Source organism: Leucoraja erinacea, chromosome 3 (genome assembly GCF_028641065.1).
Source record: "Leucoraja erinacea ecotype New England chromosome 3, Leri_hhj_1, whole genome shotgun sequence".
Lineage (NCBI taxonomy): Eukaryota > Metazoa > Chordata > Chondrichthyes > Rajiformes > Rajidae > Leucoraja > Leucoraja erinaceus.
Genome location: NC_073379.1, coordinates 113174822 through 113191324, shown reverse-complemented (window position 1 = coordinate 113191324; position 16503 = coordinate 113174822). Strand labels below are relative to the sequence as shown.

Sequence of the window (16503 nt, the reverse complement as noted above, 5' to 3'; positions counted from 1 at the left end):
TTTTGGATGATCAGCCATGATCATATTGAATGGCAGTGCTGGCTCAAAGGGCCGAATGGCCTACTCCTGCATCTATTATCTATGTTCTATGTTTCTATGTTTCTAACCCAAGATGGATCCTGCTCAGGATATCTTCCTGGTGTTGAAGGTTCAAATGCGTGCGGACTTACCCCGAACCAAAAACCCCAAACCCTGAACTCAGAAGAAAACGTTGAATCCCGTAGCTAGGCAAAGTAGGCTCAATCTAGTGCAGCAAAGTAACCTTTGGCAAGCTGAGGCCAAGGTGAAAGTCTGCATCAATATAATCAAACTAAATATGTTGGACATGCCAGCTCAATGATACATTATTGTCACATAGCAACAGTGAAATTCTTTGTTTTTGCATACAATCCAGCAGGCCTCACCCTGGCAGACGTGCACAAAGAGTTGCCAAGTTTCTGCCGCCGACAATGTTACACAAAGTTCATCGAACCGTCTATATTTCCTTGCAGTGGCCAACCAGGCCTGCCACCGCACGAGGCAGCAGGGCACGTCCCCTCCCCCCATCCCCGGCGTGTCCCCTCTCCGAGCTCGGCCGCTTCCAGCTGGGTCCTCCCTTCGATCTCCCGTTCTCGTTGTTGGGGTAAATGTTCTACCAAGGCACTGCCACCAAGTCTGGAGCCAACTGATATTTCAGCCACCCAAAAATCCCCAAATCCCCAAAAATCCCCAAAATCCCCAAATTGCAAATGTTCTTTGCAACCACTCAAGCTAGCGAAAACAAGGACAACTTCTAGGTTAAAAGGTCTGCGACATTACGCCTTAAGGCAGATGCCGGTCAAGGTTGCCATACTGCAGTTCAGTTTTCTTCCCCCACTGACGCAAAGTAGATGCCATCTCATTATTACCCTAATAACATATAATGAAATATATTTACATGCCTCATGACCTTAGCATTTAATAAATTACATTATAATATATGGATCATTTCTAATGTGCATCAACTGGTGATAAGCATATTTCGGTGTCAAGATACAGAAACAAAGAACGCTTTCTAGGAAAAAAAGTCAACAAACATTTATTTTCTAAGGCTGCTTGTAACATAACATTGATATTTAAATTCTGGAATAACCCAGGGTCTAGCAATTCCAATGTAAGTTTAAACTGGGAGATCTAATGTGGAATTGTTTTAGAAATAGAGATATAGGAAAATATACAATGACACAAAAGTGTTGCCAAATAAAGATAAAGGCCATTATTAGAAATCTGAATTAGTATTGGAATTGGTTTCTTATTGTCATGTGTACTGAGATATAGAGAAAAACATTGTTTTCATGCTATCCAGTCAAATCATACAACACAAGTACAATCGAGCCATACAGGTAGTGCAGGTAGTGCAGAGAAAATCCCAGACAGCAGAATATAGTATTACAGCATTATAGTTACAGAGAAAGTGCAGGTAAAAAAGTGCAAGGGCTGCAATGTGGTAGGTTGGGAAATCAGGACTATCCCTTTACCTTATGAGAGGATTGTTTTCCCTAAATCTGGAGGTGCGTGCTTTGAGGCCCTTGAGCTTGAATTAGAATAGCAATCCATTCTACACACAGAGAAGTGTAACATACTCCAAATTGCTGTCATTGCTTCAGACTCTGCTTCCCTCGATGGTGAGTCAGGAAATATAATACACTTTGTCCCAGACTACAGAGGACTAAAACTTGAAAGATCATTCATCCATGATTTTTCTACTACATGGCAGATGTATCAAAACTTGAGAACAAACAAGTTAATCTAGTTATTTTGTTGACATTTGTCAGCACATAGTAAAGCCTGAGCACATCCTTCTCTCATTCTATAACTTAAAGACTGTTTTTGTTTAAAATACATAAAAGCTCTCCACACATTCAAAGTTATCCTTGTCTTATGCTGCTGGACAATAATTACTTCAGGATGTTTCAGCTGCTGCTTTGTTAAAGCTGGGTGAAGCTCAAATGATAGTTAGTATGAAGGAATCAATGCTTCAACAATGAAAGCAGAACATTTTCTAAACAATAACGCGTCTTATTTTTTACAATTTTGACGGAACACATCAGACCAAGTATAAAACGTATACACGGGAAGGTATCATGTTTTATCAACAATTAGTTCCATCTGTATACATAATACTTGTGACAATGCTTAAATATATCACTGAAACATATTGAACATTGTATGGCTTATAAATAAGATCATAAGAGCAGTTAATATGACCACTTATTGCCTACGTATGGATATTGAAAACTCAGCTTAGATTCTGAAGAGACAAAAAAGTAACACCTGACTCTGAACGACCCACTTTTCTTCTTTAGTTTTAGTTTTTAGAGATACAGCGCGGAAACAGGCCCTTCGGCCCACCGGGTCCGTGCCGACCAGCGATCTCCGCACATTAACACTATCCTACACACACTAGGGACAATTTACACTTACACCAAGCTAATTTACCTACAAGCCTGCACTTGTTTGGAGTGTGGGAGGAAACCGATGATCACGGAGAATGCCCACGCGGTCACGGGAAGAATGTGTAAAGTCTGTGCAGACGGCACCCTCAGTCAGGATCGAACCCGGGTCGCTGGCCTTACAAGCGCTTTAAGGCAACGACTCAACCGCTGCACCACCGTGCTGCATTTGGGTTTACTCCTCATCAAATCAGAAGATTTATTATCATTTGCTCTTAAATATATACACACCAGAGATTTACTTGGTTAAAAAGCAAAATAATTTTAATTGCCTTAATAATAATTAATTGCATTTTAATTCAGGTTTGTTCAATCAGTGCCAATGTTAACTATTCAATAGGCTGACTGTGTAAATCATCTTTACCTTTGCTCCTTTGTGGCACCAATCATTATTGGAGTCATTAATTCAGAAGTTCGACAAGGGTGAAGAACAAAAAATGGCTGCCCAAGTATATGGTGTTCCTGCACAAATAATAAAAATAAATGTTTAAGAACCAATTTCATAGAGGTTTCATCACAGGATACTACTGTTATATCATCTCTGCACAAGCTCCACAGTGAATCAATGCTGTTTACAATCTATCCATTACATCATTTCCCAGATTTTTCCAAGTTATTTTTACATTCAAGCAACTAAAATTAGCAACCTAAACTTTCTTTAAGCTTTGTGTTCAAATACTGCTCAAACTTCAAGCAATGAGTTAAACTTGCAATGCAGTAAGGATAAGTGGTGCAGTTTAGATGGTTGGGTGAAGGATAAAACATCACAGCATGTCCTTGCTATACAGCATGGAACAAGTTTCTTTCACCCACCTACTCTGCACTGACCACCAAGCACATGCTTACACTGTCTCTCTTTATATGTTCCCACACTTTGCAATAACCTCCCCCACGGACCCATCATTCACAGCAGGGACAATTACAGTAGCCAATTAACAAACCAACATTACGTTTTTGTGATGTGGGAGAAAATTACTCCAGTCCTGGAATTAGCCCACTCATCACAGGAAGAACTCCCCACAGATAGCACCCGGGGTGAGGATTGAACCCAGGTGGCAGGAGTCGGGGAACTCTATCTGCTGCACAACTGCAATGGGCATAAACAGTCATAATGGGAATGTGGCAAAATAGGAAGTTATTAGGACATTTATATATTGGTAAAGGTTGATAATATGGTAAGAATCAGAGCAAAGGATTTTATAACAAAGGATTTTCTGGTTCACGTTCCATCTTTATGATCAGCATTTGTTTTTTTATGTGTACGTATGAATGTGTGTGTGTATACACACACACACTGGACTTTTATTTCTCATTTATTATCTTGTTTATAGTGTACGATATTTACATATTCTGTTGTGCTGCTGCAAGTAAGAATTTAATTGTTCTATCTGGGACATATGACAATAAAACACTCTTGACTCCCTTGACTCTTGCATTCAGTGTTTAAGTGAAAAATGACTAGATAAGCAACACTTCAGCAAGATTGTCAATATACCTGTACCTCACCATTCATGATAACTCCAGCCAAACACAAAGAGGTGGAGTAACTCAGTGGGTCAGGTTGCATCCGTGACTGGAATGGACTGCCGACATTTCAAGTTGGAATGCTTCTTCAGTGTGAAGTAGGGTCCCGACCCAAAACGTCACATGTCCATTGCCTCAGTAGATGCTGCCTTACCCGCGGAGTTACTCCAGCTCTGTGTTCTGTTCAAGATTCCAGTATATGGAGTTTGTTGCATCAGGCGATATGTAGAGGACCCTACTAGGGAGAGGCTAAAGCCTGATCTACTCTTGGGAAGTTGGGAAAGGCAAAGACTGAACTGTCTGTGGGGCAGCCTTTTGGGACCAGAGACCACAGTTCTATTAGCATTAAAATAATGATGGATAAAGACAGGTAGCGGGTCTATGAGTTAAAATTCTGAATTGGGGCAAGTCCAATTTTCATGACAACAGAGAGGAACTTGCTAAAGTTGATTGGAGCAGGTTGTTTGCGGGCAAAGGAACATCCATAAAATAGGATGACAAGAGTTCAAGGCATGTATGTTCCTGTTAGAGTGAAGGGGCCGTAAGGAAGCTTGGATGGTTAAAGAACTTGAGGCTCTGGTCTGGAGAAATGTGACATGGGCCAGGTGTAGGCAGCTGGGATTGAGCATACTTAAGAAGGAAGTAATGAGGGTAATAAGCAGCAGATAATATTAAAGAAAATCCAAAGAGACTTTATAAATATGAAGGGAAAGAGGGTAACTAGAGAGACAATAATGCGCAGTAACCAAAGCGGTTATCTCTGTGTGGAGTTGCAGGAGTGAGTAAAATGCAGGTGCCCTGGCTGAGATATATGAATCAGCATTAGATACAGGTGAGGTGCCAGAACACCGGAGGGTGGCTAATGTTGTGCCCCTATTTAAGAAGGGCTGTAAGGAAAAGCCAGGGAACTATAGACCATCTACGATTTATGCATTTGGATAGACAGGAGTTGATTAGGGATAGTTAGCATGGCTTTGTACGTGGAAGATTGTGTGTTACGAATCTCAAGTAGTTTTTTGAAGAAGGATGACGAGGGCAGAACCGCAGGTGTTGTCTAGGGACTTCAGCAAGGCATTGACAAGGTTCCGTATGGTAGATCGCTCTGGAAGGTTTGATCCATGGGATTCAGGGAGAACTAGCCGACTGGTGGAGAATTCGCTTCATGGTGATAGCAGAGGGTTTTTGTTTTGGACTGGAGGTAACACTGAGAACCTCCCTTGGATCAGCAACAGAAATTCAGTTTTTGTTCTGCGCTTATACTGATATGCACGCCATTCTTAATTTTGTGACCATTTCACTGGAAGTGGCTGCTGAGGTGGCATTTAGGAGAAGAATTTAGTTTGTTTTAGAGATACAGCGCGGACACAGGCCCTTCGGCCCACCGGGTCTGCACCGACTAGCGATCCCCATACGCTAGTACTATCCTACACACTAGAGACAATTTACAATCTTTATCAAAGCCAATTAACCTACAAACCTGTACGTCTTTGGAGTGTGGGAGGAAACCGGAGCACCCGGGGAAAACCCACACAGGTCACGGGGAGTACGTACAAACTCTGTACAGACAGCACCCGTAGTCAGGATCTAACCCAAGTCTCTGGAGCTGTAAGGCAGCAACTCTAGCGCTGCGCCACCGTGCTGCCAAGTACTCGTGAAAGGAAAAATATCAATAAATGTGGGAGAGGGCAGGGAAATGGGACTGGAATAAATAATTCCAGTTGATACGACAGCATCAATGCAGACTTACAGGGTGACTGACTGCTTTCCATGCTCTTATTTCTAAATTCAACGTCTTTATCAGCAATTTTATTGTCTCAATCTTATAATATTTTAAATTGAATGAAGATATTCTACTATACGCATTAGTACTGAAGTTTGTTTTGGAATCGGTTTGAAAATATAGAAATATCCCATTGAACACAAGCAACAAGATTGAAATAAAATGAGCAGAACCTAGCATTAAGCACTCGCACACTGACACAATCGATTTGCATCATGCATCAATGGCAGGATGTGGATTCTGCTGTTTGATTGGACATAGATGAAAATAAGAACCAGATTGCTGATCGTCTAGTTAAATTATTAAATTAATATTTTATACTCCATGAAATTCCAACCCCCTAATTTCTTTGTTAAAATGTATTTAGCAAATTTATAATGCACTCCATAGCATTTCACATAGTGATATATCTTCAAGATCAACATCAAAATAAATAATGGCATTAATAACTTTTTTTGTAAATCTACAAACCTTCGTATAATGTACCAAATAAAATAGCCGAGAATGAGGTGAAACCGGATTGGATCGTGGAAAGGAGGAGAACGCAATTCCACATAACTTTTCCGGACATTTAAAATTATTTGCTACTTGAAAATGTTTGCCAATTGCAATACAGAAGAGTGTCCTTGAGACTTTTGAAAGTATTCTAAATAAGCCATTATTTAAGCACAGCATAACAAACAGGCAGCCATTGGCTTTAGTAACCTACAAAAGCCAGATGTAACATATTAGTAACAGAATATGCCAAAATATCTCCCAGAATGAATACACCAACAACCATGCGTTCAGGTAATCATATGGATTTTTAAGTCTTACAAAATGCAATATCCAGCATATAGACTTTTTATGCATCCCCTAAAATCTCCAGGTACGCCAAAACTGAAAGATTTGCTTTCTGAAGGAATCACAGGAGACAATGGGAGGTGATCAGGCCCTACAAAAGAAGGATTTTTTTTTGTTATCAACAACAGGAGCATATTTTTTTTGTATTTGTATTTGTTAAGCAGGTTTCTTCACGCCTGCGCTGCTACGAATCCCTTTGCAATCATTCCCCAACTGAAGAGACGCATTCGGTGATAAACGCGGAAGATGAGCGCCAATCTTAAAAGTTAGTAGCATTGCTCTTCGGTGCCAGAAAACGCTGCAGATTCAGGCAGGACAAGGGCAAGACTCGGGTTTGACAATCTTGCGTTGTAGCGGCAAGATTTACAAACGGTCACAGGCAACTCTCCACTCCCAAAACATTGTTTTTTTTCAGTGATCAGTCTCCATCTCCTAGAAATGATAACTTCTTACCCCAACCCAAATCAGCATGGATGCTAAAGTAATGAATTTCGTTATGGAGTTGCTATTTTTCTAGGTTCCTCCCCATCACAATCTGATTCTACTGTGGCCATCTATCATTCAGCGTAGTCACATACTGCTTAAATCACTGCTTCTTAGCTCTGGTGAGGAATCTCCTTCAGGGTAGGTAGTCTTTAAAAGAGTGGTACAGTGCCAGACACTGGAGATAACGATCATGGCCATGAAGGCCTGACAAGGCCAGTGAAATTTAAAATCCCTCAGCGACTTCAGTTAAACAGCAGTTTTAAAATTTGGCAAGCGAGAGATGTTTTGACCAAAATCTTTGATCACTCTAAAACAAGGCCAACACTTTTTTCCAAGAAGTTTCAATAAAAGAAAGAAAACACAGATGCAGTACTGTTCCCTTAAACTTGGCAGAAGTCCAAGCCTCTTGAAAATGATGGAAGAAAAATAACTGAAGGAATAGCCCCAGGCTAGGATTAATATACAATTCAAAAAGTAATGGTCAAGTGACAGACATCATAACATAAAAATGCCATAAAAATAATAGAACCATGAATTTCTTCCACTCTATGAACAGGAAACAAAGATCTTTTTGACATTTTTGGCACAGCAGAACAAGAATCTTACTGTTTTAGCCATAGGTATACCTTGCCTGTACATCTTGGTCTCCTAACCTAGCAAGCGATCTGATTGCCATACCCCTGGCTGGCTTCATTTGCTCACAGCTACCTCGGTACAAGCTTATTGTTTTACCCTGATACTGCACGTGGGGTGGTGAATTGATGTGCAACGAGTGCATGAGCAGCTTGCATCAATCAACATGGAAGTAAAACGGTGGTTAGATTTGAAGAGCAGTTCACTCTTCACAATGTAATCTCCTCTACAACAGAGAGACAAATTGAAAACCGCTTGGTAGAAGACCTTCATTTAGTCAGTAAATGTGACCCCAAGCATCCGGTTGCCTGTCACTTTCATTTATCATCATATTCACACTTTGTTCTCTCTGGGCTAGTGATTCTCCACACTGTTCTGATGAAAAGCAATGAATCTTGAGAAACAGCATCCATTCCTGCAATAAGGTGGGTGTATGGAACAAGCTGCCAGAGGAGGTAGTTAAGGCTGGGACTATCCCAACGTTTAAGAAACAGTTAGACAGGTACATGGATTGGACAGGTTTGGAGGGATATGGACCAAACGCAGCTAGGTGAGACTAGTGTAGCTGGGACATGTTGGCCGGTGTGGGCAAGTCGGGCCGAAGGGCCTGTGTCCACACTGTATCACTCTTTGCCAACGTTCCAATACCTAACAAAAGATATTTTTCCAGCATCTGCAGTTCGTTCTTGAACACAAAAGATATTGTCAGCTCACTATAGTTTTCTTTCATGACTTGTTGAAAGACTTTCTTCACGGTGGTGGTGGTAGGAGATTGTTATGGAATCTCTCCGATTGAGTTTCAACAGCAGAATTATTATCTGAAATGAGTGGTAAACGCGGACAGGTGGGACTAGTGTAGCTGGGACATGTTGACCGGTGTGGGCAAGTTCCATGCTATATCACTCTTTGACTCTATGCCACTATATACTCATCTTGGTTTCACATGCAAATTTGTCCGAGAAAGCTTCAGAAACCTGGTTGAAGTTCCAAAATCCTTTTGGCATCAAGTGAGTGACGAGCGTAAATAATATTCTCCGCACTCCTCACTGCAACAATTGTCTGCGTAGGTTGACAACCTTGTGTTCAATGCAATATTCGGTGGATTGCCATCACCATTCTATCAGCATGCTAACATATGGAACCCACTGTCTTTCTCCAAGACCACATGCTTCAACCTCGCCCAAGCTATTCCCAACTTCCGTCCATAGACCTATTCTTTTGCTCCTTCCCCTCTCACGCTTCTGGCAATTTCAAGTCGAGAGCGTTTTAATTGTCAAATATACCGACAACGGAACAATGAATTTCTTGCTTGCAGCGACATAACATGTCTGTAAAAACAACACTCGACCCAAAACATCACCCATTCCTTCTCTCCAGAGATGCTGCCTGTCCCGCTGAGTTACTCCAGCATTTTGTGTCTATCTTCGGTTTAAACCAGCATCTGCAGTTCCTTCTTACACACATAGATAATATCTAATAAACAAAAATGCAATTGAAGTATTGATATCACAAATACCAATGCAAAAAAGCCCAAAGTCTTCAGTGTAATCAAAAGCAACCCATAGTTGAGCTGTGTAGTATTCAGGAGCCTGATGGTTGTTGGGAAGAAGCTATTCTTAAACCTGGTGGTCACTGTTTTCAGACTTCTGTACCTTCTTCCTGATGGTAGGATGTGAAATGCGAGTGTGGCCAGGTTTGTGTGGGTCTTTGATGATGTTGGATGCCTTTTTGAGGCTGCGCCACTGATAGATCCCTTTGATCGTGGTGGGGTCAGCACTTGGTGTGGACCGGGCACTGTCCACCACTTTTTAACGCTTATTTGAGTTTCAATAAAAGGTCTATAAATTGGCTATAAGTGTTAACTCAGTCTTTCCCTTCATAATTTGTCCAACAATATTTCCAAAGATGTTTATTTCATTTCAAGAATGGAAGATTTGATTATTTAAACAGTTTAAAAAGTATAATCAAAGCCTTTGTTTTAAGATTCGTAGCACTATCTGTTTTTAATTAGAGGCACTCCTGCAACGTCTTATATTTAATCACACAATCAAGGTACATCTGGACATTTCCAGCACTTCTCTTAGATATATTCAACAAATAAGCATCAACTGATGATCTATGTAAAGCCCGCAATGGCAATAATACTAACATAGAACCTTCCTTTCATTCACCATGTGACAAATGCCGTGGGATAGAGAAAATAATTAATGACCAAGTTTTTAAAACATTTTGAACTATTTCACTGACATGTTTAAATTTTTTTTTTTATCTCAGTAAATCAAGGGCTGCAAAATGAAAACACAATTTCAATGAATCAGTATTTGCACAAACAATTTTTCTAGTCTTGATGATTACCAGATTTTACTTGATGAGTGGACATTATATAAAACATCATTTGCCAGATTGCCCCGGCTCCCAATCTGTTATTGATTTAGCTGTTGAGTGGAGTTCCAAAGGCACTGAGTGAAGCATCACTTCCTGCAGCTAATCTAACTAGACCTGTTCCCATTTGATTCAAGTCTGAGCACCGAGGAACCTCGGATCAGGGAATCTCCACAGGGGACCGGGGTAAAGACTATTTCTGCTGGAGCTGGCACTGCCATCTACTAAGATCATCGCTGATCTTCCCTTCCCTATGCTGTATCTTTTGATCCCGTTAATTTTCAGAATTTCAATCAAAATCTACATCTTTGTCAGTGGTGAGTTAACTCATCTCAGTTAGTTTGCGTAGAGGAGCTGTGTAATAATCATCCATAGATACAGATATTGGGTGGCAGGAGAGTTGCTGCCTTAAAGCGTCAGAGACCCCGGTTCAGTCTTGACTATGGGTGCTTATCTGTACAGAGATTATACGTTCTCCCTGTGAGTTTTCTCCGGGATCTCCAGTTTCCTCCCACACTCCAAAGACGTACAGGTTTGCAGGTCAATTGGCTTGGTAAAATGATAAATTGCCCCTGGTGTGTAGAATAGTGTTAGTGTGCGGGGATCGCTGGTCCACGTGGATTCAGTGGGCCGAGGGACCTGTTTCTGCGCTGTATCTCTAAATTAAACCGACCAAGTAGCATAAAATATTGTAAACTCATAGACATTTTTGTTTCCTCTGGGTATGTGAGTACTCAGGAAATGACAATAAAGATATACTGATACTGACTGACATTCCAACAGAATCTCCAAAGCCAATTCATTTATGGAAGATAAGGATCAAGGTCACGACATGAGGCCCTTCAGCCTACAATGCTGTGTCGAACATGCTGTGCCAAGACCATCAATTTATCTAGAAGGTAGATACAAAATACTGGAGTAACTCAGCGGGACCCTTCTTCAGACTAATGTCAGAGGAGTTGGCGGTACAGAGATAAAACACAGACAGTAAGACTGGTCGGAGAACTGGGAAGGGGGAGGGGATGGAGAGAGAGGGAAAGCAAGGACTACTTGAAGTTAGAGAAGTCAATATTCATACCGCTGGGGCGTAAGCTACCCAAGCTAAATATGAGGTGCTGTTCCTCCAATTTGCGCTGTGCCTCACTCTGACAATGGAGGAGGCCTAGGACAGTAAGGTCCTACACATTTTTGTACACATTTCTACAACATTTCCTTCACATCAATTTATTTACCTGTGCATAACTCATATCCCTCCATTCCCTGCCATTGCAAGTCTTGTAGATGCCACTGACAGATCTATTTCAACGACTCACCACCATTAAATAACCTGCTGTGAATGTTTGAATGAACCACAATGATTTTATAAATTTCTAGGTTCTCAAGAAACAAGATGGTCTGATTACGGCACAAAGTCTATAATAATACATGGCAATTTCACGTACATATCCTCCCCTAACATCTTCATTGCCTACTTGAAATGTGCTCAGAAATACACTGGTGCTTACATTAAACTTGAGTTAACCTGTAGTCAAAAATCATAAGGCAAGTCAATAGTCCTGCTGACGAACTTGATCACTCATACATTAACATGAGCTTCATAAGTGATGGGAGCAGATGGAGGTCATTCGGCCCATCAAGTTTATTTCGCCATTCAACCACGTCTGAAGAAGGGTCTCGACCCGAAACGTCACCCATTCCTTCTCTCCAGAGATGCTGCCTGTCCCACTGAGTTACTGCAGCTTTTGTGGCAGACCCATGACTGGTCTATCTTTCCCTCTCAACCCCATTCCACAGCCTTCTCCCCATAAACCTCTTGACACCAAGTGCAATGATGTGGGTGAAAATTATTTTAAGGCAGATATTTCTCATTGAAAACACTTCTATTTCCCCAACCAGATTTGTGCATTAGTCACAGAACGGATCCCATTGCAGATTTTGTTTTAGGTAACTAAACATCCCATTGTTAGACTTGGAACTGATATCTACTGTCAAATTGATTCTAGCAGCCAGACATTGAAGGAAGAACCAGTTTCCTTCTGGGAACAAACTAACACAAAAATACTGGGATGTTCAATTACTTAAAACAGGATCTCAGATTCAGATTCAATTTTAATTGTCATTGTCAGTGTACAGTACAGTACAGTACAGAGACAACGAAATGCATTCTCTCTCTTAAAGATATTGCAAGAAGTCTACATAATCTTAGATAATGTAAGTACATTTCAAGAGTCAAAAGGTAAATCATGTCTGACGAATCTTGTAGAATTTTTCGAGGATGTAACTAGTAGAGTGGATAAGGGAGAACCAGTGGATGTGGTGTATCTGGACTTCCAGAAGGTTTTTGACAAGGTCCCACATAAGAGATTAGTATACAAACTTAAAGCACACGGTATTGGGGGTTCAGTATTGATGTGGATAGAGAACTGGCTGGCAGACAGGAAGCAAAGAGTAGGAGTAAACGGGTCCTTTTCAGAATGGCAGGCAGTGACTAGTGGGGTACTGCAAGGCTCAGTGCTGGGACCCCAGCTATTTACAATATATACTAGACTAAGTGGGACCCGTTGAGTCCCATGTTCACACGGGAGGGCTGGTCCCCCGACACAATATTCCACCTCTCCACCAATTCCAATATTGGTGGCCAGTGGGGGCTTTCTGGATTCTTGGGGTGGCAGCTCAGTCCCTCAAGCCTGATCTGCTGGCAGCTCACTCTCGGCTGGTGGGCTGGCAGTTGACTCATGACTATTCCTTGAAATTCCATTTCAAGCAGGGTGCAAGGCAACCATATTCAAGTGCAGTTTCTTACCACTATGAGCAGGGTGCAAGGACTCCAAATTCAAATGCAGCAACCAAATTCAAATGCAGCTTCATACCATTTCATGCAGGGTGAAACCACCATAAAACCACACAAAACACCAAACTCACAGTTCTGTAGACATTCACTGTGTTCAGTTGATTCACAGCTCAGACAGTCATGACCTCTCCCTCCCCCATCATGCAGAGACTGAGCCACACCCACATTTCTGGGTTTTATAACCCCTCCCCCTCCCACCGGAAAAGGTGTGGCTTTCAGGGCATGATTGACAGGAGAGAGATTCTCAACATTTTTTAAACACTAATAACACTTTTATTTTTCATTAACGGGAAGAATTCTCTGCACCTGCTCAGAGGAGGGGGGACTGAGTAAGATGGCCAAAAATCACAGCCGTAAGTGGTAGCATTTTATCTTAAATCAATATACAATGCAAACAGGAAGTAAGTGCATTTGCAGTAAGTAGTGCCTTTTAACCACAAACCAAAGCACCCGCCACCATTTGCAGTAAGAAGTGCCTTTCAACTTCAAACCAAAGAACCCAAGCCACCATTTGCAGTAAGTAGTGCCTTTTAACTTTGCAAAAGCACCAAAACAACCATTTGCAGGCAGTGCCTTTTTACTTCAAACAAACCATATTTTCATTTTCAAACCACATTAAGGGGACCCACAGTTGAGTAGACATGTGTTCAGTGTTATTCAGAGCTCAGAGAGACGTGACCCTTTGGCTTCATCCATCTTGCAGAGACCGAGTGAGGCACACCACTTCCTGGTTTTATAGTCCCTCCCCCTCCCTCCAGCAGGGGCAGCAGAGAGACTCGTGATTAAAAAAAAACAATATCTCTCTGATTTGTCATCAATGGGAAAATTCCTCCTGTCCAGGAAGGTGGAAGGGGGCTCTGAGCGAGGTGGCCAAACATGACGGCCGTAGGTAGTGGCGTTCTCTCGGAAATCGCAGCACAGTGGGCCAAAAGCAGTCAAGATCAGACTTTTAGTAATATAGAATTGTTAAAGTCCCCCACAGTAGGTTGAACCAGAAGATTGAGATGCACAGAATTAACTGTGACTTGGTCGTACGGATTCGGAACTGGCTTACTGATACCAGACAGAGGGTTGTGGTGGAAGGACAGTATTTAGGCTGGAGGTCTGTGACCAGTGAAGTTCCGCAGTGATCTGTGCCAGAACCTCTGTTGTTTGTGTTTATATATAAATGACATGGTTAGTAAGTTGCAGATGACACCAGGATTGCTGGGATAGCAGACTATGAGGATGGATGTCAAAGTATACAGCGGGATATAGATCAGCTACAGAAATGGGTGGAGTTTAATCCAAGCAACGGTGAGGTGTTGCACTCTGGGATGTCGAATGTAAGGGGAAAATCTACAATTAATGGCATGACTCTCACAGCATTGATGTACAAAGGGATCTTGGGGTCGAAGTCCATAACTCCCTGAAAGTGGCAACACTAGTAGATAGAATGGTCAAGAAGGGATATGGTATGCTTGCCTTCATTGTTCAAGCCATTGAGAATAAGAGTCACAGTCATAGAGTCATACAGTGTGGAAACAGGCCCTTCGGCCCAACTCGCCCACACTGGCCAACAATATCCCAGCTACTCTAGTCCCACTTACCTGCGCTTGGTCCATATCCCTCCAAACCTGTCCTATCCATGTCCCTGTTTGTTTCTTAAACGATGGGATAGTCCCAGCCTCAACTACCTCCTCTGTGGAATTCATTGCCACAGTAGGCTGTGGAGACCAAGTCAATGGATATTCTTAAGGCAGAGATAGGGTTATGGGGAGATGGCAGGAGAATGGGGTTAGGAGGGAGAGATAGATCAGCCATGATTGAATGCAGGAGTAGACCTGATGGGCCGAATGGCTTAATTCTGCTCCTAACTATTATGAACTTGGATTCAATATCAGCATACTGTTAACAGATATGTAATTTCCTATTCAATCAGGAAAATAATGTCACCAACAAAATTATGCTCAGAGTTACAGACTTGACTGGAAACAGAATCACATTCATTGATCATGTTCTAACATAAAAAGCTTCAGTCATACATGATAGGAGCAGAATTAGGCCATTCAGCCCATCAAGTCTATTCCGCCATTGAATCATGGCTGATCTATCTCTCCCCTCTAACCCCTTTCTCCTGCCTTCTCCCCATAACCCTTGATACCTGTACTAATCAAGAATCCATCTATTTCTGCCTTAATATATCCACTGACTTGGCCTCCACAGCCTGCTGTGGCAAATAATTCCATAGATTCACCACCCTCTGACTAAAGACATTTCTCCTCATCTCCTTCCTAAAAGAGTCCTTTAATTCTGAATTAAATTGTTGGTGAGTGCCTGGTAAATGCTGCCAGGGATGGTGGTGGAGACAGATATGACACATGGATATGCAGGAGACGGAGGGATATGGATTATGTGCAGGCAAATGAGATTAGTTTAACTTGGCAAGATATTCGGCATGGACATTGTGGGCTAATGTTTTTGTGCCGTGTTCTTCCATGTCCCGAGTCCTCCCATTTTGTTTCACTGGATGGTTTTCGCTGAATCAAAGGATAAAAGAATGTTTTCGAACGTGAAGGATAAGAACGGCGAATGAATAAATGTCACTTCACTCAGGGCTGCCAACTCTCACGCATTGAGTGTGAGACTCACGCATTTCATGAAATTCTCACGCTCTCACGCTGATCACAAAATTCTCACTCTCAAATTTCTAATAAATAAATAAATAAAGTCACCACCAATTCAATTCACCTAAGGCTTCCAGATCCCCTCCACACTCACCAGTGAGAATAGTTTTCTGTTGGCGGATTTCCCCATAAAGAACAAGCAATTTAATTGTCTTAGACTCTGAAGCACACTATTTAAAATGGCAAGGTACACAAAGATGCTGGAGAAAATCAGCGGGTGCAGCAGCATCTATGGAGCGAAGGAAATAGGCAACGTTTCGGGCTGAAACCCTTCTTCAGAATGGCAATGGCAAACTGCAGAACATTTGACATTCAGGGAACCAAAATCTGCAGGTGCTGCAAATTCAAAATTTAGAGGCGAGTAAAAAGCATGAGGGGAATATATAAGGTGAATGCATAGTCTTTCCAGGGATGTGTGATTCAAGAACAAGTGGGCATTGGTTGAAAGCAGGGCTGTCAAACTACCGGCCCGCAGATGATTTGGGGGGATAAAAAGTAGTTTTGTTTCTCCCGTGCAGATGGTGTGATAGATGAGACACGGCGGTGGTCCCAGCATCGACCCCTGAGGCACCGCTCACACCCCCCACCCTCACCTCCGGCGGCTCTGTGTCCGTCGACCGCTCTGTCCACACCCCATGGTGTTTTAACCCCGGCCCGGAGACAGGAACGGAATGTCCGGGTGAGTGGAGGCACCGCTCCGATGCCCGACCCTCAGGTCACTGACCCTCGCCTCCCCCCCGGACCCCCAGATCACTGACCCTCACCTTTCCCTGACCCCAGCTGGACCCAGAGCACATGGGCCGGCCAGCATTCCCGGGGGAGTGGGGGGCATCGCCAAGTCTCTGCTCACTCTGGATGTTGTCGCCG

General features: G+C 42.3%; 1 protein-coding gene across 4 annotated transcripts in view; it reads right to left on the bottom strand.

The window, feature by feature from the left end:
• atg10 (ATG10 autophagy related 10 homolog (S. cerevisiae)) overlaps window positions 1-16503 on the bottom strand; it is a 327510-nt gene that overhangs the window by 102788 nt on the left and 208219 nt on the right. Inside the window, exon 6 of one of the 4 annotated variants that reach the window (XM_055633405.1) lies at window positions 2836-2933. The exons of the other annotated variants lie outside the window; for them this stretch is intronic. Coding sequence (XP_055489380.1) covers window positions 2836-2933 — 98 coding nt within the window. The remainder of the gene's footprint in view (window positions 1-2835; window positions 2934-16503) is intronic. 4 annotated transcript variants of the gene reach the window in all.